General features: G+C 38.9%; 3 protein-coding genes across 5 annotated transcripts; 1 reads left to right on the forward strand and 2 right to left on the reverse strand.

Annotated features, from left to right (window-relative positions):
* The first annotated feature begins 1,024 nt into the window (after positions 1-1,024).
* Positions 1,025-11,521, forward strand: LOC111580389 (sia-alpha-2,3-Gal-beta-1,4-GlcNAc-R:alpha 2,8-sialyltransferase). The gene is made up of 4 exons (XM_023288114.3): positions 1,025-1,630; positions 2,932-3,054; positions 5,655-6,212; positions 7,302-11,521. The coding sequence occupies exons 1-4, from the start codon at positions 1,473-1,475 to the stop codon at positions 7,582-7,584; spliced, it is 1,122 nt and encodes a 373-aa protein (XP_023143882.1). The 5' UTR covers positions 1,025-1,472; the 3' UTR covers positions 7,585-11,521.
* Positions 11,180-18,746, reverse strand: LOC111580390 (ras-related protein Rab-27B-like). 2 transcript variants are annotated; one of them, XM_023288116.3, is made up of 6 exons: positions 18,350-18,746; positions 17,408-17,580; positions 16,451-16,536; positions 14,962-15,065; positions 14,691-14,814; positions 11,180-13,326 (listed from the first exon to the last, which is right to left on the reverse strand). In XM_023288116.3, exons 2-6 carry the CDS (start codon positions 17,558-17,560, stop codon positions 13,137-13,139), a joined length of 657 nt encoding a protein of 218 aa, XP_023143884.1. In that variant the 5' UTR covers positions 17,561-17,580; positions 18,350-18,746; the 3' UTR covers positions 11,180-13,136. The 2 variants fall into 2 exon arrangements, with proteins under 2 accessions (XP_023143884.1, XP_023143883.1); XM_023288115.3 differs by lacking the exon at positions 18,350-18,746 and having other exon boundaries at positions 17,408-17,905.
* Positions 17,914-26,460, reverse strand: poli (polymerase (DNA directed) iota). 2 transcript variants are annotated; one of them, XM_055011140.1, is made up of 10 exons: positions 26,248-26,460; positions 26,028-26,135; positions 25,771-25,935; positions 25,105-25,251; positions 24,658-24,894; positions 24,243-24,421; positions 22,821-22,912; positions 22,585-22,722; positions 21,543-21,759; positions 17,914-20,354 (listed from the first exon to the last, which is right to left on the reverse strand). In XM_055011140.1, the coding sequence occupies exons 1-10, from the start codon at positions 26,348-26,350 to the stop codon at positions 19,587-19,589; spliced, it is 2,154 nt and encodes a 717-aa protein (XP_054867115.1). In that variant the 5' UTR covers positions 26,351-26,460; the 3' UTR covers positions 17,914-19,586. The 2 variants fall into 2 exon arrangements, with proteins under 2 accessions (XP_054867115.1, XP_054867116.1); XM_055011141.1 differs by having other exon boundaries at positions 26,028-26,070; positions 26,248-26,452.
* Positions 26,461-26,475: the final 15 nt, after the last annotated feature.

Below are 26,475 nucleotides of genomic sequence, written 5' to 3' on the forward strand. Positions count from 1 at the left end.
TGCATTTTGCCCCCTAAACTATTGAAAATGCTTTCTTAATTTGCTTTTGTGTGTTTTCATGCATTTTCTGTACTGAACTCTTGGGGGAACTCAAAATACATACTGTACACTCTTAAAAACAATTTAAGTGACCTGCTAGCATCACTTAATTAAATGCATGGTTGCAAAAACAATTGACTGTAAGCCTTTGCATCGTCATCAGCATCCAATTTCTGTGGCGCCGAAGACGGCAGAGGAATGTAACTGAATGCATTTACCCTAGAAATTCCGTTTCATGCTGCATTTCAGAAGGAAATATATTACTCTCTACTACATTTATTTGACCACAGATTAATCACACGACATAGAATTCCCCCCCTAAAAATCTTATGTTTCATGGATTTTTTTTCTCCTGAAGAATCAAATCGGTTTCAAGTGAGAGTAATTTGTAGGCACCTGGAAGAAAATCATTTTTAAATTATGGATTTGCGTGAACCTTTTAAGCTGCTGATGAGTTGTGTTGAGCTGATACTGCTGGCATCTTAATATCGTGTGCAATTTAAACTGAATTGTTTGCATTAATTGATTTAAAACAAAATTCAAGTAGCAGTAAATGAATTAAATTGACTTGATTTTACCCCACCATGAGTTAAGGGTTTCAAGTCATTAAAAACTTGTGTTTATGCCACAGATTATTGATTAATTGGTCATTTAGAATAGAATTGATTGCAGGTGAAAGATTCCACTGTTGGCTGAACATAGTTTCATGAGAAGTTGTCACAAAAAAAGACTGATGCTTTCTGTTTTGTATGTTTATTTGAGTGTATGTAAAGACCCCAGATGTTTATAGTATATCTAATGTGAAATGGAGTCACAAGATTCACTTCAGTGGAAGATTTTTCCTCCTTGTGTTTTGGGAGCATTCAGTTTTCTGGTTTCACATTCCTGCCCATCCAGAATCCAGATCAAACATAAAGAGGGCACCAGTTCTGAGTGGGGGATTTGTCTGTCTGCTCCTCTGATCTTTCCAAAGCCTCCTTCCTCTCTCTATTTCTGTCCCATTCAATTTATTAGCGGACAATCCCTCCTTTGTGCGCAGCAGCCTGCATCAGAGCCAGTGAGGGGGTGGAGGCGGTACTGATGCTGCTGAAGCTGCTGCTGGTGAAACCGGAGGCTCGTCGGTTGTGGCTGCTCGGACGTGTCGACACGCACTTCTGCTCCATCTCAACGATTAAACCGGCAGCCTGGAGGGCAGAGCGCAGCAGCGGCAGGCGGAGGAATGAGAGCAGCATCTCCACCATGCGCCCCACCGCAACCAGCAGCACCACCACCAGCAGCAGCAGGAAGCGTCCATTTTACGCGATTATATGAGCCGATGAGCGCCCGTTTGTCTGAGCCTCGCAGACCGGCAGCAGCAGTGTGCAGTCCCGGCCATGACTACATACTTGTAGGCCCCGACGCAGCTACGTACAGGGAATGAAAACGCTCCCAAGATGGTCCGCATCGCCAAGGCCCTGGGTTTGGTTATTCTGTGCGTCGCCGTGCTCATCCTGTCGCTCATCAGCTACGTGTCTCTGAGGAAAGACAGCCTCTTCGGCCCCTCTAAATATTACATGGGAGGTCCGAGGATTATGTTCCACGCAGGCTTTCGGTGAGTAATAAATGTGGGCAGCTGATGGTGATGGTTTGGGCGCACATAAACACAGGAGTGTGGCCTTGTGTGCACGACTCCAGCTGCACACTTCCCCCTCAGTATCCAGGCTGGGAGCTGTCCGAGGTGCTGATGTTGCGGCCTGATGGACACACAGGAATCTATATATATTATTATGTATGTATGATGAAGCCGTGAGAACGAATGAAGACATCAAAGTATGACTGTGAGCCTGTGCACCATCAGCATCAGCGTCTGATTTCTGTGGCTCACAAGACACTAATTCCAATTTTATGTTGCATTTCAGGAGGAAATATCGCACTTCTCACTCTACTAGATTTATTTAACAACTTTATTTACCATACAGATTAATCATATGAAGTATAATTGCTATGAAATCTTATGTTTCATAGATTTTTTTCATGACAAACCTTCTTCCAGATGTCTACAGGTTTTACTCTGATCTGTGATTGATTTGACCAATAGATTTGGTTTTTCATTAAAATCTAGTATTATTTCAGAAAAATAATACTATATATATAAGATTATTATAATAGATAGATAGATAATATAATAAAAATTATCCTGAAATTGGACATTCTGCATAATAAGTACTTCTATTTGTGGTGTTTCAAGTGAATTGTGATGTTAATACTAAAGTTTTGAATGCATGACTTTATTTGTACACTGCGGTCTTGCTGTTTTTAAGTAACATTTTTAAGCACTTTTCCCAGAACTGCCAGATTATAATGTAACAAGTTGTTACACTGAGCTACTCAACTGTACATAAACTAGTTTAAAAATGTCTCCGACTCATCCAGCTGAAACTTTAACTCCCAATTTTTTAAAATTAGGATATATATATATATATGAATGTTGGAAATTATGTGATGATATGTGTCATCAAGAAATTGTTTTCCATTCATCTAATTTGCGGTAGAATAACAAAAGTTGTTGTCTTTAATGGCCTGTTTGATTTATGATGTGATAGTAAATCATTTATTAGCTGTTAAAGCCACTGGTTTATTAAATGTCTCTTACTGAAAAAATTGGCACAAATAGCTTAAATGTGTTTACATTTTTACTAACGAAACAGCTAAGACTGTTCCATTTGAAACAACTCAAATGATCCAGTTTAACCATTTTTACGCTGTGATTATGTAAAACATTAATCCCTTCTTTGAAATCATCTAGATGTTTTCAACCAATAATCTGCAACAGGAGAAAACACCAAAGTGACCAGTCATGTCTGTCACATAATGTTAACTCATTTTTCTGTTGCTGCTGTTGTTTTTTTTCAGGTCTCAGTTTGCCATGAATTTCCTGGACCCCTCCTTCATCCCCTTAACTAATGCCCTAAACGAGGAGCTGCAAGGAAAACCGTCCAAATGGAAGTTCAACAAGACTGCGTTTTATCAGCAGAGGTAGGATTTTAACTTTCAACAATCTCCTGCTCTACTTTGTATATCTTTTATAAAAGTTTATGTGCAGTGTATACAGTAGACAGCAGAGCAACGCCCCCATATCGTGAAAGGGAATATTCTGAAGATATTAGAGGAGACTGCTGCACTGTTACCAAGGGAAAGTTGGGTTTTTAAAATGCATTGAGAGCCTGAGGAAAACTGGGTGATCAACTTATTTTTCTCTTTCTGAAGTGTTTTTGCTTTTCTATGGGCTTATTTGGACTGTTACAATTGATTATGAAGCATTAAAACACCAGTAAATACCAGTAAACAAATCAGCAGTTCAGTACTGTTTAAATTTCCACAAATTACCGCCCTTAAATTACCAATGGCATGGTAACAAGTATGGATATTTAACCATCTAAAGCCACTATCTACATGCTCCTTTCAAGAAAACAGAGCATAACTGTCTATGACTTGAGGAAAGACGGTTTTTACAGTTTCAGGTTTTCAATCCATCAGAATTGATCAGCTAAATGTTGGGTCTAAAAACATCTTCAGTTTGCTTGTGTTGTCCAACCAACTGTTCAGAACCCAACAAAATTCAAATTACAACAATAAAACCCCAAAAAACAGCTGCATATCTTGATACATGAGAAGCTAGAACTATGACATTATTGCTTTTACAACAAAAATCGCCTTAAACGATAACTAATTTATCAAAATAGCTGATTCACTGCACAGTAAGTCACAGCTTTGCACCTGTGCACCATGCATGCCATTTGTAGCTTTTTTTCCCCCCAAATATATTTATTGGATTTTTGTTTTCGTTACAAAGAAAACCAAAACAAAACACAACACAACATTCCGGCACAGTTTTGACAGACAGGAAATCTAGACAAATAGAGTGAATATACAAATAGACATACAGTAGAGGTTTGAGAGGTTCACGAAAAAGGCTCTATAAAAAAGTGCTGAGATGTCCATACCAATGTATGACATAAAAGGGTCCCAGATTTTACGAAAATGATCATCTTTACCATACAGTTTGCAGGTTAGATAGTCCAAAGATACATATTCTAATATTGTCCGATGCCACTGATTTTTACATGGTACTTTATTCGAAATCCAGTTTACAAGGACACATTTCCTCGCACAAAATGTAAGCATTCAATAAAGTCGTCTTTCATATTTACCAGTGATGGTGACATCAGTTATTCCAAGTAGCATAGTCAATGGATTACACACTGTAACATCAGAAAGTGAGAATATTTTACCTAATTCGCATTGTACATCATACCAGAAATATTTTTTTTCACATGACCAATAACAATGTGTAAGGGTGCCCAGCTGAATTTTACACTTGGGACATAACGGAGAAAGGTCAGAATTAAATTTATGGCGTTGAGATGGAGAAATATGCACACGATGTAAAGTTTTAAGTTGTAGAGCTTTTACCCGGTTACAAACACTTAGGAAATTAGCATTACTCCATGCATTGTCCCAGTCCTCATTGCTGATTTCCATTCCCAATTCTGCTATGATGCTAACCCACGGACTTCAGGCGCCTCTTCACATTGTCGAAACTTTTCCGCTTACGGATCACAGCAGCGGAGAAATCTTGAAAAATCATCACTGTTGCGTCACCATGCTTCAGTGGCTGGTTCTTCTTGCTTTTCTCCCACGACGCAGTCATAATCCTTTGCTTATCTTGGTAATTATGAAGCCTCAGGAGGACGGGACGCGGTCTCTGGTCGCGGGTTGTGAGTGGACCTGTGCGGTGGGCTCTCTCCACTTTGATGCGGCCTGTCTTCGTCTCAATGTTCAAAAGTTTGGGGAGCCACCTCTCAAAAAAAGCGTGGGGTCCCCACCACCTTCCGCCCGCTCTGGGAGATTGAGAATGCGGATGTTCTTGCGTCTGCCTCGATTCTCCAGACCATCGATGTATTTCTCGGGCTGTGCCACCTTTTTCTCTAGCGACTGGAGCTTGGCGTGCGTGGGCGCTGAGGCGTCCTCTATGGCTGAGATCCGTGTCTCCGCTTCGTTGATGCGCGTCTCGTGGCTCTGCAGCTGTTCTTGTTGAGACTGTAGGAACTGGTTAATCGGCTCAAGTTTGTCTTCAAAAACTTTAGTGAGACTGGCTGTTACGGCACGAATCACCTCCTGAAGGGCTGGTGTCATTGCCTCAGTGTCGCTAGCAAGGATGCTAGTAGCCTCATTGCTAGCGTCACCGTTGGAAACCTCAGCCGCATCCGATGCAGGACTTTTATTGCGACCCTGCCGTCGGACTTCCTTATAAAGTAGTTATTAATGCTCACTGTGAGCTAAACGGTGAAAAAAATGTCAACGTTGCTGCAAATCAGTGGGTTTTAAGAGCAAAAATAATAAAATTCTGTGCTGTCATTCCCGGCTGACCTTACTTCACGCCGCCATCTTGGAAAACCCCATTTGTAGTTATTTTAAAGTGTTGTGAAATTGGATTTTTGCATTTTTGTTCATGTGTGATGGTTGGATGTTGGTTCTAAGAGGTGTTTAGATGGTCGGTTACCTTTAGAAGTAAAACAACACAGTGATGGTGTCTGTCGTCTTATACCAGCGTTAACGTGTCTTCGCTTTTCCAGGAAAGATATCTTCAGCTACATCGACATTCCCAACAACTTTTCCCTCACGAAGAACAGCGTCCGCGTCGGCCAGCTGATGCACTTCGACTACTCCAGCCACAAATACGTCTTCTCCATCAGTAACAACTTCAAGTCCCTGCTTCCAGAAACCTCTCCCATCCACAACAAACACTACAGCATGTGCGCCGTGGTGGGAAACAGCGGCATCCTGACAGGCAGCCACTGCGGCCCGGAAATCGACGAGGCCGACTTTGTCTTCCGCTGCAACTTCGCCCCCACGGAGGTCTACTCCAAGGACGTGGGCAAGAAGACCAACCTGACCACCTTCAACCCCAGCATCCTAGAGAGGTACTACAACAACCTGCTGACCATCCAAGACAGGAATAATTTCTTCCTCAACCTAAAGAAGCTAGAGGGAGCCATCCTATGGATCCCTGCCTTCTTCCTGCATACCTCAGCCACAGTAACCCGGACCCTGGTGGACTTCTTTGTGGAGCACAAGGGCCAGCTGAAGGTCGAGCTGGCATGGCCGGGCAACATCATGCATGATGTCAACAAGTAAGATTTAATTGATCATTTGTGCGCAGCGAAAGTGGCATAATTCAACTTAAAAAAAGATGTAGACTTGGCTGATTTTTATATATGAATACTCAATATGTAAAAATGAAAAACAGTGCATTGGGTATGACTTTGAACTAGTGTCTCATTTTGCAGAAAATATCAAAATTCTTAATGCATCAATGTTAAATAAATACTTTACCTGAAAAACATAAAACCTAAAGTTACAAAATGTCCTGATTTAAATAGGAAATCACCTAAGAGCAATTTATATATGCCAATTTATATTTTTTTGATAATCAGTGTTACAGATGCCTGAAAAAAGTCTTATGATATGATACTAAGCTCTGTACAAAACAGTGTCTTTGCAACAAATTTTGAATACTGGCAGTTTGGAGAACAATCATATTGTTTTTTCTTGGTAATTTATTTTTTTTTTACAGTTAATATATCTTAATATAATTATCTAATAATTTTGATCACTCGAGGCCACAGACAACATAATCATTATTGCCTTTTGAATTGATTCAGAGATACTTTAGTATTTACTTGGGTTTCTATTTTCCTGGTGACTGTAAGTGCAATATTCATGTTTCTTTTGGCTCTGTTTTTGGTCTCCACCATCTGCTGTGGAAAATGTTAATCTGTTTCACTCTGGGAACAATCCTCATGAGAGCCAAAAAGTGAACTTGTGGAAAGGAATGAAATGCTGTCTAACCCTACTGACTCTACAAACAATGGCTTACATGTAAACATTGTAATTTAAGTCATTGCTATTATTAAGTAGAACAAAGGGCTATAATGTGAAAAATCTCAATGCTTAAGTGTGTGGACATTGGAAGGACTTAGTGATCGTGAAAACCTGGCTGTGACCGTAAACTTAATATTGTGCCAAACAATAAAACCACAACCACGTACATTAAATGACAACTTAAATAGACATGATAGAGGATATAAAAATCCTAATGGAAGTGAGATTATGGTGAGCTTTTGTTAAAAGGCGATAAGGGATTAGTCACGGTAATCTGCTCTCAGGAAAATCAGATGTGTTGGATTTAATTTCTGAAGAGCTTGTCATTTCTCTCACAGATACTGGAAGACTAAAAACCTGTCTCCCAAACGTCTCAGCACTGGGATCCTCATGTACACGCTGGCCTCGGCCATGTGCGACGAGATCCACCTCTACGGCTTCTGGCCCTTCGGCTGGGACCCCAACACAGGCAAGGAGCTGCCTTACCACTACTATGACAAGAAAGGGACCAAATTCACCACCAAGTGGCAGGAGACCCACCAGCTGCCCAGCGAGTTCAAGCTGCTCTACAAGCTGCACAGGGAAGGCGTGATCAAACTCGGCCTGACGCACTGCTCTTAGACATTCGGCGAGTGCTGGACGGTTCAAGAGGGGGCTCCAGAGACTGCGACCCACATCCATCAGCTCAGTTCGAACTTCTGTTGTGACACACATGATAAGCATGATAAGTGTTAAGGCAATTTATTATCATTCTGCATATGCACACTCACGTCTCGCTGTAATTTCACATGAAGATGTCAGGGTCACTCGAGTTGTCAACCACAGCTTTGTTCTTCATTTGACACATTGTTGTGTTTGGTAACACAGTTAGGGTACATTGATGCTGCTCAGTTGCTTCCATTACTCTCCTTTGCATGGCTGCTGGCTGTGGCTAAACAGTTCGAACGGAACAATTTTACCTGGAGTCCGCAGGGGATTCAGCTGTGGGAACACAAACAGTCAAATCTTCCAGTTCTGCTTAATATAGATTGATTGATCACCTTTAGAACAGTATACTGATTCTGTACACTGAAATCACTGCCTAATCTCAGGGAAGGAGTTAGATCAGTGTTTTTTTGCAATCAGATTCAATGCCTCAAGAGAGGTGCATTTCCTGTTTTCAGGCCTTCCCCCCCCATGAGGTGTCAGACAATCTGCACTGCTCTGGAAGATGGTATTTGTTTACAAGACTGTACTCTATAGATATATATACACGTGTGTGTCTTTTATTCTCTGTAGACAGTGCAACTGTCCACTTCAAATTTTGTTGAGATTCTTCAAATTTTTGGAATAATAATCAACATTCCAACAATAAGCCATAAATTCATGGACAGACGATTGTCATTACAGTACAGAACTGCAGAAAGTGGTGTCAGCCTACATTAGGTTCTGAGAATATAAGACATTTCAAATTACAACAAGATTACAAGTCTGTAGCCACACTAGCAGCAACATTTAAGTCACAGAGCTTTGATTTTCCAAAAATAAGTACAAAAAAAGTAAAATTTTACAACAGTTATATTTAAATATCAGGAATTGTAAGTTTTTTCAAGTTTAGCTAATACTGTACAAACTGAGCAAGGGCATTTTTGAAAATGTTCATCACTTCTTTAGAAAATCAGATTACTTTAATGTAATCACAACACGTGATAGTCAAAAAGTGGGGCAAATGACAGCTATTTGTAATCAAATGCTATGTTTGTGTGCAAAGTCTTTTCTACAAGTAATAATTGACTAAAATAAGTAAACTGGGACATCAAGTCATTGGTGAAACCCATATATGCCAACTCCCAAAGTCCTTTGTAAAACCACAGTTTTTACACATAATTTTTTGTATATAAGTGACAAGCAAAATATCTTAAATGTTAATTAGTGAGCTTTAGAATTTCTGATAGTTGGAGTTTATTACCTTCTGAAAGTGACAGGCTAGCAGTTTCCCTCAGTTTCCAGTCTTTATGCTAAGCTAAAGGCTAAAAATGTTGATTCTCATAAAAAAAAATCAACAAAGCAAATAGGTGATTTTCTTCAAAATAAAAACTTGATATCGTTTTTCTTATTTTTTTTTTAAGTTGTTGTTTTTAGGATTAAATAGTTCGCTATTAGTAGCTAGTATCCAATTATGCTAACCCACTCACCATCAGTTGGTGTAATGCTGGCATAGAATTTGTAATTTGACTTACATTGTTTTATTTTTGTAAAATATTATGTAAAGTTACACATCATCGACACATCATCTGTTCAGACGTGTCAGATTCCATATTATCTCTTTTTACTCCTGCATCAAAATGAATGATATTAGCAAGCTAACATTAGCTTAATCAGTTGTTTAGTTAGCAAGTAGCTAAGCATTACATTGGACAGCTTTGTAGGTGAAAATGTTTACAACAACTAATATTTATGTAACATCTAGCTTTGTGGTGGCTAAAGGAAACACAACTTGGACAAAAATTTAGCCTTTCAACCAGATAGTAACACAGAAAGAAAGACTTTTTATGTAGAATTTGATGTGAAATATCAGTTTTTGTGGCTTCTGGCAAAGTAATGTGTTGAAATGTTTTTGTGATTCCATGAATGTCTTCGTTCAGATTGATTTATTTGAAATAATCACTGACTTTGACATGAATAATGGACATTTTTCCTCTAAATGTTTCTCTTCATGATAAGAAATCTGTTAGCTAGTAGCTGACAGCTATACCGGGCTTGTTTTGATTAGTGATGTGTAAATCTTCACTTAGTAAACACAAGCTTCCCAACTGTTTAAAGTGGCTACAGAAAACAAAACACACAAAGACCACCTTGTGACCTAAATCATGCAGCTAGCGTGGCTAACAACATCAGGAAATACGGCATTAAGGACAGAATTTCTTCAATTAAAAACTGATTTTGAGGTTTACCGCTGTTTCAATTTCAAAAACACTAAACAACAGGATACACTATTTATTACAGAGATTTTGTTGACTGGAGAAAAGTTATTTATTCATCGTATATCAATTTCAACATTTGTGGCGTAAAACAGAGAAATGAATGAATGTTATATTACGTACTGCATCTTGTATAAAGAGCATGGTCCATTTAAACGACATTGCATGTGAGGCACTAACAAATCTTTTAGGCTAGTTTTATACAACCTTTTTGAAGATTGTTTTGAGGGTAAAATTTAGTTATTTGCTATTGTTTGTATTCCTGGTGGTGTATTCCTTAAGAATACCGCCAGAGTCTTTGTATGAGATGTTTGAAGGCTAGAAAAGAACCCTACTGCTATATTCCACATGGGACCAAACCTCTACAGATCAACTTAAAAATGAACAAGCTTTATTTTTTATAACTGTAGATAATCTTGGGTTCATAAACAGTCAACTCGGTCTTGCCAGACTGAAGCAGGCTGGCTGAGGACGACTCGACCCAAACACTGAAAAGCTGGCCACATGACCGTCTCATGACTCTGCAACATGTGCTCCCCGTTGCAGAATCTGGCTTAGGCTGAGGTTGAATACACAGAGCAATGCAGTCATTCACACTTGACCAGATGCAGTGTGCGTTTTTGTTCTCATTCAGATTTAGTGCGGGTGGCATTTACTTGCCATCGTGTCTCACAAAAAGTGTTTTTCTGTCCGATTCAAAGTAGTTAACTTGTGCGTCTCATCTTCACACCACAGTGCAGTCACAACCATGAAAACACACATCTGGTGCAGAAGTTAAAACGCAGAATTTTAGGTCATGACATCATAGATGTGCAAGTTTCATTACTGTAGTCCCTTCATTAGGAATGTTTTGTAGGTACACCAAAGACAATGTGTTCAAACTAGAAATGATAGACTGATTTGGGATTTTGGAAGATGTATCACAACTAACAGTAAGTATTGCTGTCAAGGAAATACCTTTTTTGATGTTGGATTTGATGTTGAATATCAGTTTCTGTGGCTCCTGCCAAAGTAACGTGGTGGAATTTATTATTGACTCCGTGAATGTCATCCTTCAGATTGATTTGTTTGAAATGAACATGAATGCTGGACAGTTTCCTCCTCCAAAATGTTTCTCTTAATGATCAAAATCAATGTTCAGAATGTGTGTAAAAGATAATGATGCTAACAAAGTCTGTGAGAATTGTAATTTCTGATCAGAATAATGGTACAGCTTTTTGTGCATTACAGTACCTTTAAATGACCAGAAAGTGAAATGCATAAACATAAAATGTCTGTATTCCAAATTCAGCACTATACAGGATTCGTTCCAACAACCCTTTAACATTCTTGTACCTGTGTTTGGATCTGCATGGTGACTTTGTTCCATAATGCATAAAAAAGCTTGGCTGCTTATGTACATGTCATATAAAAGTCATAAATCATGTAAGGGACTGTGCTATCTTGGTTGTTCTCACAAAAGCGATCATCCGTGTAAGAAACCATGTCTTAAATGTTTTTTGATTATATTCCATGATAAATATACATTATGTGCCTGCATATTCCTTCCATCAATGCCTCAATGTGTCAAATAAAAACAGTATTTTGCTCTGATGTGACCTATTTGATGATGATAATTGACTTTTTTATGAATTATAACCCACTTTTTCCAAGTTGCATCCCATGGACGCTGTTGAGTTCTTTGACATATCTGGACAAGCAAACATTTGATCTTCTTTGAAACACAGGTAAAGGTGATATACCTGGCCAACACCACAAGAAATTGAGTTTTTCCATCATTTTTTGAGCAAAAACATCAATAGATTTAATATTTTTGCAGCTTCAGAAACAAGTGTTGACCCCTTTAGCAGAAATAACCGCTTGTGGGTGTTTTGCATAATTGTTCACAAGTCTCTGACATCAGCTTGCTAAAATTACAGAACAGTATTTGAGGAAAAACTCCTTCAGAGGCAAGATGTTTGAGGGTTTTCTTGTTTGTTTCAACTCCCCTCCAACATTTCATTGGGATTCAAATCTTGGCTGTAACTAGGTCAAGCTATTACCCTCAATTTCTTCTATTTGGGCCATTCCTTGGGGGATTTGATAGTTTGCTTAGGATCATTATCCTGGTGAAAAGGAAAGGACAACCACAGGTTTAAGTGCAACTTTCAGACAGACGGCTTTACATTATTTTCAATCACTCTTTGATATGATATATAAGTCAGAGTTGAATCGATGATGCCCAATACCCAAGGCAGCGAAGCAATCCCTAAACAGCTCTGTATTTGATTCATCTTTCCAGGGCAGATCATTCCAAAAGTCCTGGGATTTGCCTGTATGATCACTGGCAAAATGTAGTCTGGTTCTAATATTCTCTTTAAACGGCAAAGGTCAAATTTGTGCAATCATTTTCTGATTGTAGATGCAGCACGTTGACACCAATGGTTGTAACATTTATCTGCAGATCCTGTGATGAAATTTCAGGGGTCTTGGAAGCATCTTTTTGCATCAGTCTGGTCTTAGGTTGAATTTGCTTGAACAATTCTGTTGTCTTTTTAAAGCCACGACACTTGTGATTATTCTTACAACAGAATGATTTGTTTCAAACTATTTGGGGATCACAGACATCCACAACCTTTCTTCTGCAGGCTTTAGAGAGCTTTATAGAACTTTGCATGATGACACCACCACATTTAACAGCAAAGAGAACATCTAAGACATCTAATCTAGAAACCTTCATAGTAATTTAATGGATCTGAAAGTGTATTAAATGTTTTCATGAGGCTGATCTGTTTTTTTTCCTTCATTTAAATTGTACAGAACTACAAAATGTTCATTCTTTTTGTCATTTGTTACCTTTAATAGACACTTTTTCAAAGATAATCAAAGGTTTGCTTGTTCAGATATGTCAAATGAGCCAACAATTTTCATTTCCACACAGCTGCACATTCAGTTACTAAACACGTTCAACAAAGACTTGTACCCCTGCTCCTGTTTCTCACATAACAATGCACAGACTGTGAATATCTAACATTACAAGGAGCATCCATGCTGTATCTAGTACTGTAGAAGTGGCCAGATTTCCAAAGCTCTTTACATCTCACGAATGGATCATGTTTTAGTGGACTTTGTCTCACCTAGCAGGCACCCTCGTCAACCTCCAGGAAACAGAAGCATCTGAAACTGCAATGTTACGTGGGGCAAAAGTTAAAAGAGTGGCTGCTGGTGGTTCCATCAGCAGATGCACCTCCTCGTGGCAGCGGCCTTCTCCACTTCGTGGCTGGAGAGGGGGCTGCCGTTGGGCTCGGAGCCGTGGCCCCCGTATGTACTCTGCTCCATCCTCCTCATCACCAGTTCCAGCAGGGTGGTCACCGCCTGGTGCACTTCCACACCTGTCACCGCACTCGTCTCAAAGTAGGGGATGCTGAGGAGAAACAGGAAGGCATGTGGAAGAAACATTTGCAGCAGCATTTTGTGATGGTGTGGGGCTGCATGTCAGCGTTTGGATGAAAAATGAATGTTTGTATCTATCAGTGAGCACTTTGACCAAAAATGTTTCTTATATAGTTTAATTTAAATGTGTTTCAGGGACCTAAAGAGATAAAACTACATGATATTTCACAACTCAGTGTCAGAAATCTCTTTTCAAATAAAAAGAAAAAAGATCAGGGTATCAAGGATTAAACTAGTTGATTAACTCCATCTTGTGGTTAACTGTAGGGCTGTGCAACCATGCATGTTAAAAAAAAGGCTCCTAAGTACATTCTTTAATGCTCTGTGATAAATATACATTATGTGCCTGCAGATTCCTTCTATCAATGCCTCAACGTGCCAAATAAAAAAACGGATTTTGCTCTGATATGACAGTGTAGTTGTCTTTCAGTGACCATTTCAACCAAAAACCTTTCTTATATTGTTTCATTTAAACGTGTTTCAGTGACCCACAGCAGTAAAACTACTAAATACTTCACAAGTCCATGTCAGAAATCTGCGTTTTAGGGTTGACTAGCACCATCTTGTGGCAAACAGAGTTCAGTCACCCTCAGTCGGTTGAGAAAAGGATTTTACCATTTGATCAAAAGACACATCTAAGTCTTCCTAAATCTGTCTAAAGACAAACTAATACCTCAGAATGACCCTGTGAAAAACACCAGCTATATAAGCATAAGAAGAGACAGTTACACATTGAAACTAGCTGGCATTTACTCTTTAAATAACTTCTATTTAACCAGGTTAGCAGACCTGGCAAAGACAACAACATTACACAGAATCAGGCACACAGAGAAAGTGCATGATGGTTCAGAGAAAATAAGATAGAAATGAATTTGTGAAACAGCCATCTAATCAACCAATCAATAATTTACTCTAAAGTTTACAACAGCCTTGAATTCAGTTTGGCAGATGATTACTCTAAATGTAACCAAACAAGCAGCACCATCAACAAAATCAAAGACTGGAAAAAGCAATAATTTATTAATATTGGATGCAGTCTATTTTAGTTTATTATCAAAGCAGTATTTGCAAACACTAGCCATGAAGACATACATTCTGGCCAGTTTAGAGACAAAACAAGATATAGATGGCGAACGAAAATAAATTGTTCATATGTAACTCAAACTCTTTATTCATATGTGTGAATGTTTCTTTAAAAAAAATACAGAAGCTATAAATCCTTGTTCATGAACTGCATAGTATAACATCATTGTGTAATATTATTGTGACTCTAAACTTATTCTTGTTCTGGTCAGGCTAAAACAATGTTTGTATGTAATGTCTGTGAAGTCTCACCCGTATCTGTCGGCCAGATCTCTGGCCTGCCGGGCGTGAACATCCCTCATGTCTTTGAGGTCGGCCTTTGTGCCCACCAGCACCACATCCGGACTGTCACAGTACGCATTGGCCTGCAGCTGACCTGAACCAACACAGAAGAAGTCATTTACACCTCTGGCATGCATGAGCGAACACGAAACTCAGAATTAGTCGAGGTTGACACAACTGGAAAAGGCAACATGAGAAATGACATTGATCTGAGGTGTGAAACTGAGGAGATGACACTTACTCATCCAGTTCCTGACGTTGAGGAAGCTTTGCTGATTGGTCAAGTCGAACATCAACAGGAAGCCCATGGCGTCTCGGAAGAAAGCTGTAGTCAGGCTGCGGAACCTGAAAACATGCAGATTATTAGCAATGCTTGTAATCAAACAAGATACAGTTTGATCCAGTCTGAAACATCCCAGCAGCTACCGGAGGGATGGAAATAATTCTCATTCACGGTCCCCAGAGGGTGAGTCCTACTATCTTTGGTGATCCACTGACTTTATCCTTGTGTGACCTCATGAGGCTGATGAGCAGTCAAATGTCTCAACAAGTGCTGGATTTAAATCTGGTTGACATTTTCACCTCAGGATGAAATATAAATACTAAGATGTTAGTATTTACCTCAAACCATCACTGTTTTGAAGTCCAGCCTCACAGAGCTGCAACGATCACATTTATACAGGGCATAAATAAACAATAAAGGTTAAAAAAATCTAGTTTTTTACCTTGTTAAAGTGATGATTTTATGTTTTTTATTTACTAGAAGACATTTCAGGAATGAAATAAGCAGTCAATGCTGCGGCTGAACATCTTCTTCTTGAAACAGTCTGAAAAATACTTTTTTTTCTAGGTTTTCATGTAACAAACATAAGAAATCAATCCTGTTTTCTCTTAAATTTTAGAGGAAACAACAGAGTAAAGTCACATCTAAGCCATTTTGAGACAAGAAGAGACTATTTTAATGGGGAAAAAAAGCTGTAGTATGTAGCTTTAATACACAGAAATGAGCTTTTAGAGTTTAAATACATGACCAGAGAGGGACTTTATAAAGTCTGGGACTATAGGACAAGTTATTTCTTGAATATTAGGTTGAATAAGTTGAAAAATTAGACATCTCTGTTTTTGTTTTGTTGTTTTTAAAAAAGGGATTGTGTCTTCAAATAGTGACAAAAACCCAGCCTTACTGTATGAGGTGTGGCTATTAAAAACAAGACTGGGTTTATCTAAGTTAAACCACAGAAAGCATGCGTGAACCACGTGGTATACACTGACCAAGGGGAAAGCATAGGAGTAATAACAATAATAATAAGAATATTAATAATAACTGGTGATTCACAAGGACAGCAAAATAAAAGACACAAGTCATAAGATGGTCAAGAAGACAGATAAAAACACAGACACAAACATGATCCACATAAACAACCCCGGAAAGTTGTAAAACTGAATTACATAAAACTGATACAAACAAGAATGAATTACAGCATGAGTCTCATTATTTAGTAGCCACGCCTTCTCCTACTAGCATTCCTACAGTTATTTTTCTGATGGTATTAGTTGGAAGCACATGCGAGTATAAATTTATGCATTGCTTTATTTCAGCACATTTGTTTTCAGGTTTTAAGTTGCTGGTGGTAAGAAATGGCAAGAAATGTTCAACTTGTACGCATCAAGGCTTTGAATAAATATCTCAAATGAAGTGAAATATGTTGCAAATACAAGGTCAGACTGACCTCTCTTGTCCTGCTGTGTCCCAGAGCTGAAGGTGGACTCTGAAGTTCTTCTCAGTCGCCCCATCAGCACCCGTCCCCGAGTACACCTGAACCGAATCACAGACAATAATGAAGCATCCGAAAAGCTCTTAATGCTCCACCACTCAACTGAAGAGCATAGCGTTGCTTTGTTTTTTGCTTCATTTATTGGAGATTTGATGTAACTGTTGGAACAAATCTACTTTCTCTATCACACCCTGTAGGGATGTATAAAATGTTGTCCGGTAATCATTTGTATTCTACTTAAACAGAACATATATTTTAAGTATTTACTCATTTTGGCTACACTGCTGTCAGAATCACTAGTTTCACACTTTACTGGTTGAAGTTTTTTGTGTTTTTGCTTGTTTTTGTATTAGAGAAGGAAGAGAAAGAGAGACTAATGATAATTTCTATTTTTGTAAATGCAATTATCTTGAAATTTACTGTTATTAATTCCATTTTTTGTTGTGACAGTAGGAATATCATAAACAAATACTGAAACAGAAATGGAATCTATTTAGAGCCATTAAAACAGATTTTAAAAAAGCACTCAGGAGAGTCAACTACATTAGTTTTTCTTTTTTCTTTGAGTTCATCTGCACAAATGGGACTAAGAAAGGAAAGTCCTATTACCCAGCTGTGTTAGGAAGTTACTGCTGTGGCCTATTTTCTTGTGAGCAGTGATGACAGACATTAAAATGGTTTCTTTCAGCCTCAAAGATTAAATAATCAAATTAAAAACAGGGTTGATATAGTTTTCCCTCAAAAGACTTCAGTTTAGCAGAACTTGATACTGCCCAGTTTTTCCCTTTATCTTACTGATCTGCAAAAAGACTGGCAGCAATGTGAATATAAACATTTCATTGCGTGCAGAAAATAAATGTCAAAACAGAAAACACATCAGTTCAGGTTTTTAAATGTTTGTCCATCGCTCACCACTCTCTTTTCCCTGAAGTCGATGCCCACTGTGGTGGTGAACTTGCGGTTGAACTTGTTGTCGGTGTACCTGTAGAGGAAGGTGGTCTTCCCAACCCCCGAGTCCCCCAGAGCCAGCAGCTTGATCAGATAGTCATAGTCCCAGTCAGCCATAGTGCAGCTGAGCGCTGAACCTGCCACAGAGGTGAACTCACAGTACGATGCTTTGATGCTTTGCTGCTTTTCCTCAACCATGCACCAAACCATTAGACACACGTGGGTTAAGCTCAGTAAATACCCATAGCTCAAGTTAACCGGAAAAGAAATTCTTCCACTTAAGCTGCAGTTTTCAGTCTGAGGCTGCAGGACCATCACACGGGCTTAGTGGGCCGTCATAACTCCCCACTCATTAGGCGCTGATCAGAGTAGGACTAGCACATGACCGGAGCTGGCTTCCACATGAGCAGTCAAATGCCTCTCCAGAGTTCTGACTTTTCTAAGCAAAAAAAAAAAAAAAAAACAGCCTGTTTGGAAGACAGAACTCCTTTTATTGGCTTAAAGGTCTTTGGGCAGACACTGCATGACACCACTCAGGTCACCGCAGTGCTTCGGTTACACTTGCAGGGACCAGGCGAACCCACAAAGGCAGCATGGAGAATCAGATTTGGTTATGCAAGTTGGTTGAAAGAGAACATCCATTTATTATATTCTAAAAAGTTTACTTGTTGGCAGAATTTTAGGGTCCGAGTCATAGGATGGTGCCATGAAATCTGGAATAGTTTCCCTTTGTGCATGATCAGTGGTTTTCTTCGGAATCAGTAGAGTGAGAAGAAGCAGAGAAATAAAGCCTCCAACCTGCAGAAATCTGTATTTAACGTATTTCAAGATTAACACACAAACAGTGTTCTGGGGTTTTCCTAAAAATACCCTCAGCAACCATAAGAGAAACCTTTAGCACCTTACCAGTCTATCGGCAGGAAGCACCAACGTCCATTAAAAAGTCGCTCCACTCGTCCTGAATCAATAAAATAAGCACTTTCCTGATACGATGGCACATTGTATAACCTGAACCTTTCCCTCGTCTCACGTGATCTAGGGAGGAGTTTCAGGCCTGCAAGTGGGGCTGAGCTTACAGACCTTGTGTTTTCTGCTGAGAAAGAAACAAAAAAAGTCCCCATTCAACAAATAATGTGTACATTTGTGGATTTCAGTGGAAATTGTTCAACCAAGGAACAGGCCCCAGTTCTAAAAGGCTGAGCAAAGCAACCCTGCTTCTCTAAACAATGAGAAAACAAAACAAAAATAAACAATAAAGTTAAGCTGAATGACTTTTGATCCAATGTGAAATCACCTTACTAAAGGAAATTTATGAATACAATTTTTACTCAAAATTAGGGAACTTTAGGCAAACTCCAGCGTTTAACACATAATGTTGAAAACACGTCAAAATAATTTTGTAGATGGTTTGAATTCAATATCAAATTTTATAAGTATATTGTCATTTTCTTTGCTTAAAGCTGCTGAAAACACTTCTAAATACTTTTAGCTTACTATGATTGTTACTTTAGTTTCTCGCTCAAAATTATTTGCCATTTTTCAGGCAGGTGTTGTATCTCATTATTGATGCTGTTGATCCAATATTATCGTTCTTAATTACATTTTTTCAGATTTCCTGTTTGTGTATTAATGTTTTAGAACAGTGTCTGGCCGCTTAGCTGCGTCATAAAAATACCAAACTCTATTAACTGATGTCTATTTGGACAATAAAAGAATTTACACTTACACTTCAATAATTTTGCAATAAATACACAACATTGCAAAGTATTTCAGAACTGGATTTTTTTTTATAGGGCAACAGTAATGATTTTGAAAAGAATTTACCCCCCAAATAATGATTTAATTAATATTTTCATCACACTTTATTGCTGAAATCATTAGTAATTCCGAATAATTTAATGAATAGTTAATCTTTTTATGACATCAGAGATCCTACATATTGTGAAGCTGCCTTTTTTAATTCTAATTTCTGGTACTGACACTAAAATTAGGTAACAAGCTTTTCTAGAAATAAGTATTTGTTTCATTTTGTTCTATTAACATCAGTGCAACGCAACAGTAAGAAAGGATATTTTCTTTACAGGACAAACCTAACGGTCATGAATCCTCCTCAGCAGAGCCGACTTCTGAACAATCTGAATCTTTAACTGGGTTTGAAATACTTGAACAAACTGTTTGCTTGGCTGCCTTTTCCTGCAGTTTTTCTGTCTTTGCTCATCGAACTTCTCGATGGTTTCCTGGCCGAAGGAACCTTCAGGATCGGCTTCTGTTGCTTCCACTCGGACATCAGCTCCCTTTGAACGTCTGGCGGAAGCTCAGAAAACACCTCAGGGTCCACATTTCCCGGGAACTCGCAGTCAGAAGACCCAGGGAATGATAGCCTCTCTGTGATGCTTTCTTCTGGAACAGCGCTTGTGCCTGGAGGCCACTGGTGACTCATGGTGGTCGCTGTGTCAGATGAATCCATTTTGTTTGCAGCCTTTTTTACTTCTGTTACATTTTGTGAGTCTGTAAAAGGCTGTGAAGATTTGTTTTTTGATATATGGGGGACATCAGTGGCTGATGAGCTCTTCGAAGTGCTGGAAAGGGAGTCTGAATAAGCAGGTGATAACAGTTCATTCTGGATTTCCTCTGGAAGAAGCTTAAACACCTCTGGGTCAACATTCGGAGGCAGTCGATGTGTTGTCGCATTATTAGTTTCTGCAGTGTTCAATCCCGCTGTGCTGCAGGAGGCTTTTGGATTCTCTTCTACAGCAACAACAGAGCTTTGTTTCCATTTGAACCCATGTAATGTTGCCTTAGAGCTAGAAGAGCTGTTCATGGTGAGTTGGCTTTTGTGTTGAGTAATCATGCTGTGTGTGCTGACGTGACGATCCATGAGGCGACTATCGCCACTCTGAGAAGAATCACTCTATTGGAGGATAAAAGAGGAGGAGCATAAATGATTACACAGTACTAACATACTCCTTAGAAGAGGGGAAAATTCTGCATCACGTAGCAGCACAGTGTGAAAGAAGAAGACAGTGCAAAGATCTCTGCAGTGTAGCATCAGGATTTCTGCTCATTAACTTAAATCGAACATCCTTTAATAACATTTTATACAACATAAAATGAAATTGAATACTTGGGTTGGGATCACACGACCCAATGTAGAGCCAGTGTGATCTGAAATAATTATTTTAACATATTTTTTGGATTTATTCTAGATTCACAGTGATTCTAGGTCAGTGGCAAAAAATAGATGGATGAAACAAAAATAGTTCATTCATTTAAGTTTTTTTTTTTTTTTTTTTTAAGTTTTTTTTGGCCCTTTTGGCTTTATTCGATAGGCACAGTGAGAGACAGACAGGAAACGAGGGGGAAGACATGCAGCAAAGGGTTGCGAATGGGAATCGAACCCGGGCCGCTGCGTCTAGGACCAGCCCTGTACATGGGTCGCCTGATTAACCCGTTGAGCTATACGGGTACTCCCATTCATTTAAGTTTTGACTAAAATCCAAACATGCCCATAATGAGACAAAGAGGATCTTAGCTCCTGTAGTTAGCAGTAGTGATAATGTTTGCTGCAATTTAAACAGCCTCCTAAAGCAAAATGCACTGTTGCAGCATTCTATGATCAGTTCAACTGAAAAATAACCAGCCATTTTTCAAGCAAAAATGTTTTAAAGATGTAGATTCTCAAATGTGTAGTTTTGCTGCTTATCTTTGCTCTAAATAAAAGTAAACTGAATGTGTGTGGGTTTAGATGGGTTGTTTAGACAAAGTAAGACATCTAAAAAGTTGTAGTTACATTTATTTTTCAAAGCTTTTTGACATTTTTTCATTTATTTATCAGCATATGATCTGTTGCTGAAGATAAGTGTTGCAGCCTTACCACAATTCTACTTTCAGACAGCCCAAAATCAAATGCAAAAACCTTTTATAATTACTGCTGGTGCCTTACAACATCTGTAAGGTAAGTTAAAAAAAAGGTTTTTAAATACATTTTAGGCTTTCTTTGAGGAAACTATTTAGTTCCTTTGTCAAACTTTTCAAGACCTGAAAATAGGATGATGAAACTAGGATAACATTTTCTGAACACTATATAGTATTACGTTACCTGGCATTGTGATGAGCAGGTTTGTGTTTTTCTGGGGGATGCACTCTGTGAGAAGAACGACGTTATGGAGCCCTTCCCGCTGACAGCAGGTCCTCTGGACTGCAGATTACTGAAGCAGACGTTAATAAGGGTGAGATGAAATGCAGTGCTGCCGTCTACCATTTTGTGGAAGAGCTTCATGGCCACAGGGACCAGCTGGACCACAGCATCCTCACTGCTACCTGTAGAGACAATACAGAAAATTATCATTTACAGACAGTTTTGGGAAACAGGATATGATGACAAGGTTCCTAAGTGAGAATAGATGGGTTCACAGAGACTGTAAAAAACAATGAAGGAGAGTTTACTCATTCATTGTGGAAACAAATTTGAAAACTTTCTCTTCTCTTGTTTTGCCAAATTTAAGGCCTTGACATTTTCATAGTTTGAAAAGTAATGGTTGACATGAGGCTCATCTAGATGTTCTAGAAGAGGCTTCTTTTTGTATTTTTGTACTGAATTAAAGCAAGAAATCTTGGCGAACTCTTTGATTTTAATTCAGTTACTAAACAAACTGAAATCTAATTGCGTTTGACAGGAATCTATTTACGCTTCCAATTAGGTCTGTTTTTGCTTTTCAGAGAATTCTGAAAGAAATATCTGACTCTTTAGCAGCTTAACACTCCTCAGTGTTCATTAGTGATTCAACAAGCATCTCTGTCTTTGGCTGTTAACAGGAAACAGTGAGTCTGTGGGAGCTTTTTCTCTGAAATTGGAAACAATGAGCTGAAAGATGTGGAAAAACCCCATAAAGCCTTTACAAATAACCATTTAGATCAGCTTTAAAAGTCTTCCTTTGTGAGTTAAAGCTCGACATGAACAGACATTATAAAGACTTTATAATGACACTGATAGCCCAACAAATCATGGTAATCAATGATGTTAAAGGCGACATAAATTAATACACTTCATTTTACTGGGAATGGAAGCCCTAATAAATCCTCCTCATGTGTGATCCTGAGCTCTTACACAAGCAACAGAGTGTGTTTCCTGGTGGACGGACCTACCAGAGATGATCTTCTGTCTGATGTGGTTTGGGATTGGACACTGCCGACTCTCACGACTGAACCACTTGTTGGTCGCTGAGTATCTGCGGATTGTAAGTCTGAAGGTTTGAGGCTGTCTGCCATCCTTGTGCATTCTATTTTTTAAACAAAGAGATAAAAGTTACATTCAGGAAGTTGTGTCTTAAAGATGACAATAAGAGAATCAGTGATGAGGTGTAAAACTGGCTCCGACCTTTCCACCAGACTGCTCAGGAGCTGCTGAATCTTTTCCAAAGCTTCTTGAGTTGAAGTCATTTTTTTGAAGGAGTCTTCATCACTAAGAGACTGAAAGATAAAGAAGATACTATTATAATAGAATAATATCACAGGTTTAGGCCTGAGACAGATTAAAAACAGAGGGATCAGTACTTTATATGGATTTCCAATAATACTAGTAACAATCTTTTGTAAGATGCTCCCTCCTTTTTCATTATTCACTTCTTTCAAACCTTACACTTCCAGTTATTAAGGCTGACTTTCCAATCAATCCCAAACCAAAATGACCTTGTCTGAGTTCTATATCCTTACTTTGGGAAGTTTTAACAGCCAAAGAAGACACGGGAAGAGTAAAACTGGACTGAATTTAACCCCTTAAAACTCACCGGCCTTAACAGAGGTGAAGACAAAATTTGAATGACATTGGCGGAATGTTTAATCAAACTGTACGTGGTTCGAAAGCACAAAGACTCACAATCTAAAAGGTGTAAACCATTTTAAAAATAGTAATACCATAGCAACAGTATTTGTTTGCATTTTAATATAAAATTTTACACTCAAAGACCCTTTTTTTCCTATTCTGCAATCTGTAGGAGCACAAACTTGCTGAGTCACAATGTGCTTTGAACTGTTTCCGCTGTGAGACAAACAAAATGCTTCCAAGCTTTTAGTGTTTTTAATAAAAAGGGAGGTAAATGTTAACGGATTAATGCTTCAAATTAACATTAAGATGAATATGTGGTTCACTTTGAAAAATTCATGATGACAACATTACCAGCCATCTTCATGAACTGTACCAGTGAATCAATAGTCACTTTGAGATTTCCAGCTTTCAAAATTCTTGTTTTGGCAGATTCTCTGATTTATAAGGAAAAGGTCTTACTCTTATGGAGATTTTCCAAAATCACACCTCGAAATTTACTTTTATTTTTATCATGAAACAGCGTTAAAATACACATTTTAACTGTAAAGCCTTCAGAGTCACCTTCATAAGGCCAGAAATATGTGACAAAACAGACATATAACTACATATAGAACTTCTTGGCTGATTGCCAAAACACAACATCAAAACACTCATTCAGTTTAAGCAGATAGATAGATAGATAGATAGATAGATAGATAGATAGATAGATAGATAGATAGATAGATAGATAGATAGATAGATAGACAGACAGATAGATAGATAGATAGACTTTATTGTCTGTCCCAAATGGTGACAGAAATTCTTCTTTGACAGGCTCCAACAATAAAATACAACACATAAAAACACATTGAAAACACAAGCTCACAAGGTAGATGTCTAAAAGAAACGTTAAAAAGAAACCGCAGCCGATAAAAATAAATAAATATGTAGTGCTCAATGTCTTATACTAAAAATTTCACAGATGTCCCAGCCTACCTGAGGGGCCCCAGTACAGGTGACCGGTGAGTCATCAACACCGACTGCCAGATTCTTTAAGCGCTGAGCAGTGGGACCTCCAAACTCTTTCACCAAGTCATTCAGTGGGAAGAGCTGTAGGTCTTTAATGCTGACAACTCCCAGGGCTTGAAGTCTTTTAGCAGTTTGGTGACCCACCCCTAAGGAAACATAAAGAGACCACAAACAAAAACACATCAAATAACTTTGGTAGAAAAAATAATTATGCAATACTGCACAAAAGAGTATGTAAAACAGCAAACAAATAAAATAGGTTATCTACTGTTAGTTGGCTGTATCATTTCATTTTTGTTCAAATCTGATAAAAAATGAAACAATATGTACTTCTTTGCATGAAAAAAATCTCTTAATTATCTATTATTTAGAGCACCTGTACCTGGTACTTTGCGGAGACTGCTAAGGCAGCCCATGATGTCACTGACGTTCTCCGGCAGCAGGGAGGTTTGCTGGTTGGGTTTGAAAGTGCCTGAAACCAGTTTGGCCAGCAGCTTGTTCGAGGCAATGCCAGCGCAGCCAGTCAGGCCCAGTTTGCTGTGGATAGCTTCTCTCAGCTCTGCTGCAATTTGAGAACCTAAAGCCAACCTTGGATGGTCACCAGCTTGAACATCTGCACCTGGACAGGAAAAAAAACAGAAATCTGGTAAGTGTGGGTGTGAAAATGTCCTCAAGAGGATCTATAGGTGAACTTTTCATGTAGTGAGAAACTGAGAGTTCTATGCAAACATCTCAGAAGTTTTAGGTTCTTGGCTTGTTTCACAACTCAGTTCCCAGTTTCCAAGAGCCAGAGGCATAGCTGCACACCAGAGGCATAAATGTGACTTACTAACATGATTGTAGACATGTCCTTGAAATGAAAACTTGTAAGACTCCACTGTCTGTGCGAGCCTTCTTTCTACCATCTCTGTGACGTCCACGAAGTTTTCATCAAATCCAAGTCTTTCTACCAGTGGACAGTAGGATGTCAGCAGCTCTGGGTGGTGGACAAGAGAAGATAAAGCAAGGTGAGCACAGGAATGGAAAGGTAGCTGAAGAAAACAGTTTAATTAAGCTTTGTAGCATGATGTGGTCTGTGGGTTATAATGTGTGTACAATCAAGGAAAGCGAATGTAGTAGTAAGAGTAAGAGTAAGGTTTTTACAGATAAGCTTAGTCAAAATGGATACTTTTTGTCTTGAATTAAAGCTTTTGGCATTATTGTAAGTAGACATACAATTACTTTCTGTGAGACTGACATGAAAATCAGAAATTTTGAAATTCTAAATTCATTTTTTATGGTAGCCCAAATTATTCTCTGCTACTTCATTTGCATGCTCTGGGCTGAAAATCACGCGTGAAACTCACATGTCACCCCCCACATAACAGAAAATGGACCCAATAAATTGATTTATTTACTGTGTTATTTATAGGGCGAACGTTTCTGCAAACACTAAACGCTTTTCCAACTACAGCTGTATTCGCAGAGCCCAGTGTAAGGTGCTGTTCCAGCTCACCTGTCACCTTATAGGACATTTCTCTGTAGTGTGTCAGGTCTTCTCCTTTAACCAGCGCCAGTTCAGGACATTTCTCCTTAGCATCAGCCACGGACATCAGCTTGGTGACACCCTGCTCTCTTGCCACATAGTTACAAGTGACGATGATGTATTTCTGCTGAATACCTGGTGACATGAGAAGCATTTCTGGGCTTTATGGATACATGTCAACGTTACTTCTTCTGCCTCAGAGGGTGTTGTGCAGCTAGCCAGTTTACCTAAAGGGACTTCTCTCAGTGCTGGGTTCCTGATCATTTCCACCTGAGCATAGAAGCAGTCCAGGTCAAAATGCAGAATTATTTTGTGTGTCTTAGTGACGCTTGGGCCTGAAACGCACATTTTACATACAATTAGTGCATTATTTGCATGTGAAAAAGTCAAATGAAAGCCGGAAGCAGCTGTCAGTTAGCCAAACCAGTGAAAAGTTTCACATCTTACCAGAAGCAGCGGCAGCAGCAGCGGGGGTGGGTGCGGCTGGATCCACGAAACTGTTCTGCCACTCGGTTTCATCCTCTTCCATCTCGTCCGCACTGTTATCCATTTCTAATAAAAATGTGCGCGTTTTGTAGACGCTAAAATTCAGGATAGCAGTGTCGCTGCTGTTATGTTTATTGTTTCACTCTTGCGGTCGCTTTTGGTCTCAGTTCAGTTTTGTGCAGCCATCTG

This window comes from Amphiprion ocellaris, chromosome 6, assembly GCF_022539595.1.
Source record: "Amphiprion ocellaris isolate individual 3 ecotype Okinawa chromosome 6, ASM2253959v1, whole genome shotgun sequence".
Taxonomy (NCBI): Eukaryota; Metazoa; Chordata; class Actinopteri; family Pomacentridae; genus Amphiprion; species Amphiprion ocellaris.

Bases quoted from the DNA above. Each gene is read 5' to 3' on its own strand.
- LOC111580390 (XM_023288115.3), bottom strand. From the start codon at position 17,758: ATGGTCCTGCAGCCTCAGACTGAAAACTGCAGCTTAAGTGGAAGAATT. The intron at 16,537-17,407 runs GTGAGCGATGGA...GATTCGGTTCAG, and splicing joins ACTTCAGGGAAAAGAGAGTG to GTGTACTCGGGGACGGGTGC. The intron at 15,066-16,450 runs GTCAGTCTGACC...GCATGTTTTCAG, and splicing joins GACACAGCAGGACAAGAGAG to GTTCCGCAGCCTGACTACAG.
- LOC111580389 (XM_023288114.3), top strand. From the start codon at position 1,473: ATGGTCCGCATCGCCAAGGCCCTGGGTTTGGTTATTCTGTGCGTCGCC. The intron at 3,055-5,654 runs GTAGGATTTTAA...TCGCTTTTCCAG, and splicing joins ACTGCGTTTTATCAGCAGAG to GAAAGATATCTTCAGCTACA. The intron at 6,213-7,301 runs GTAAGATTTAAT...TTTCTCTCACAG, and splicing joins ATCATGCATGATGTCAACAA to ATACTGGAAGACTAAAAACC.
- poli (XM_055011140.1), bottom strand. From the start codon at position 26,350: ATGGATAACAGTGCGGACGAGATGGAAGAGGATGAAACCGAGTGGCAG. The intron at 24,895-25,104 runs GTAAGTCACATT...TTTCCTGTCCAG, and splicing joins ACATGTCTACAATCATGTTA to GTGCAGATGTTCAAGCTGGT. The intron at 24,422-24,657 runs GTACAGGTGCTC...ATGTTTCCTTAG, and splicing joins CAGTCTCCGCAAAGTACCAG to GGGTGGGTCACCAAACTGCT.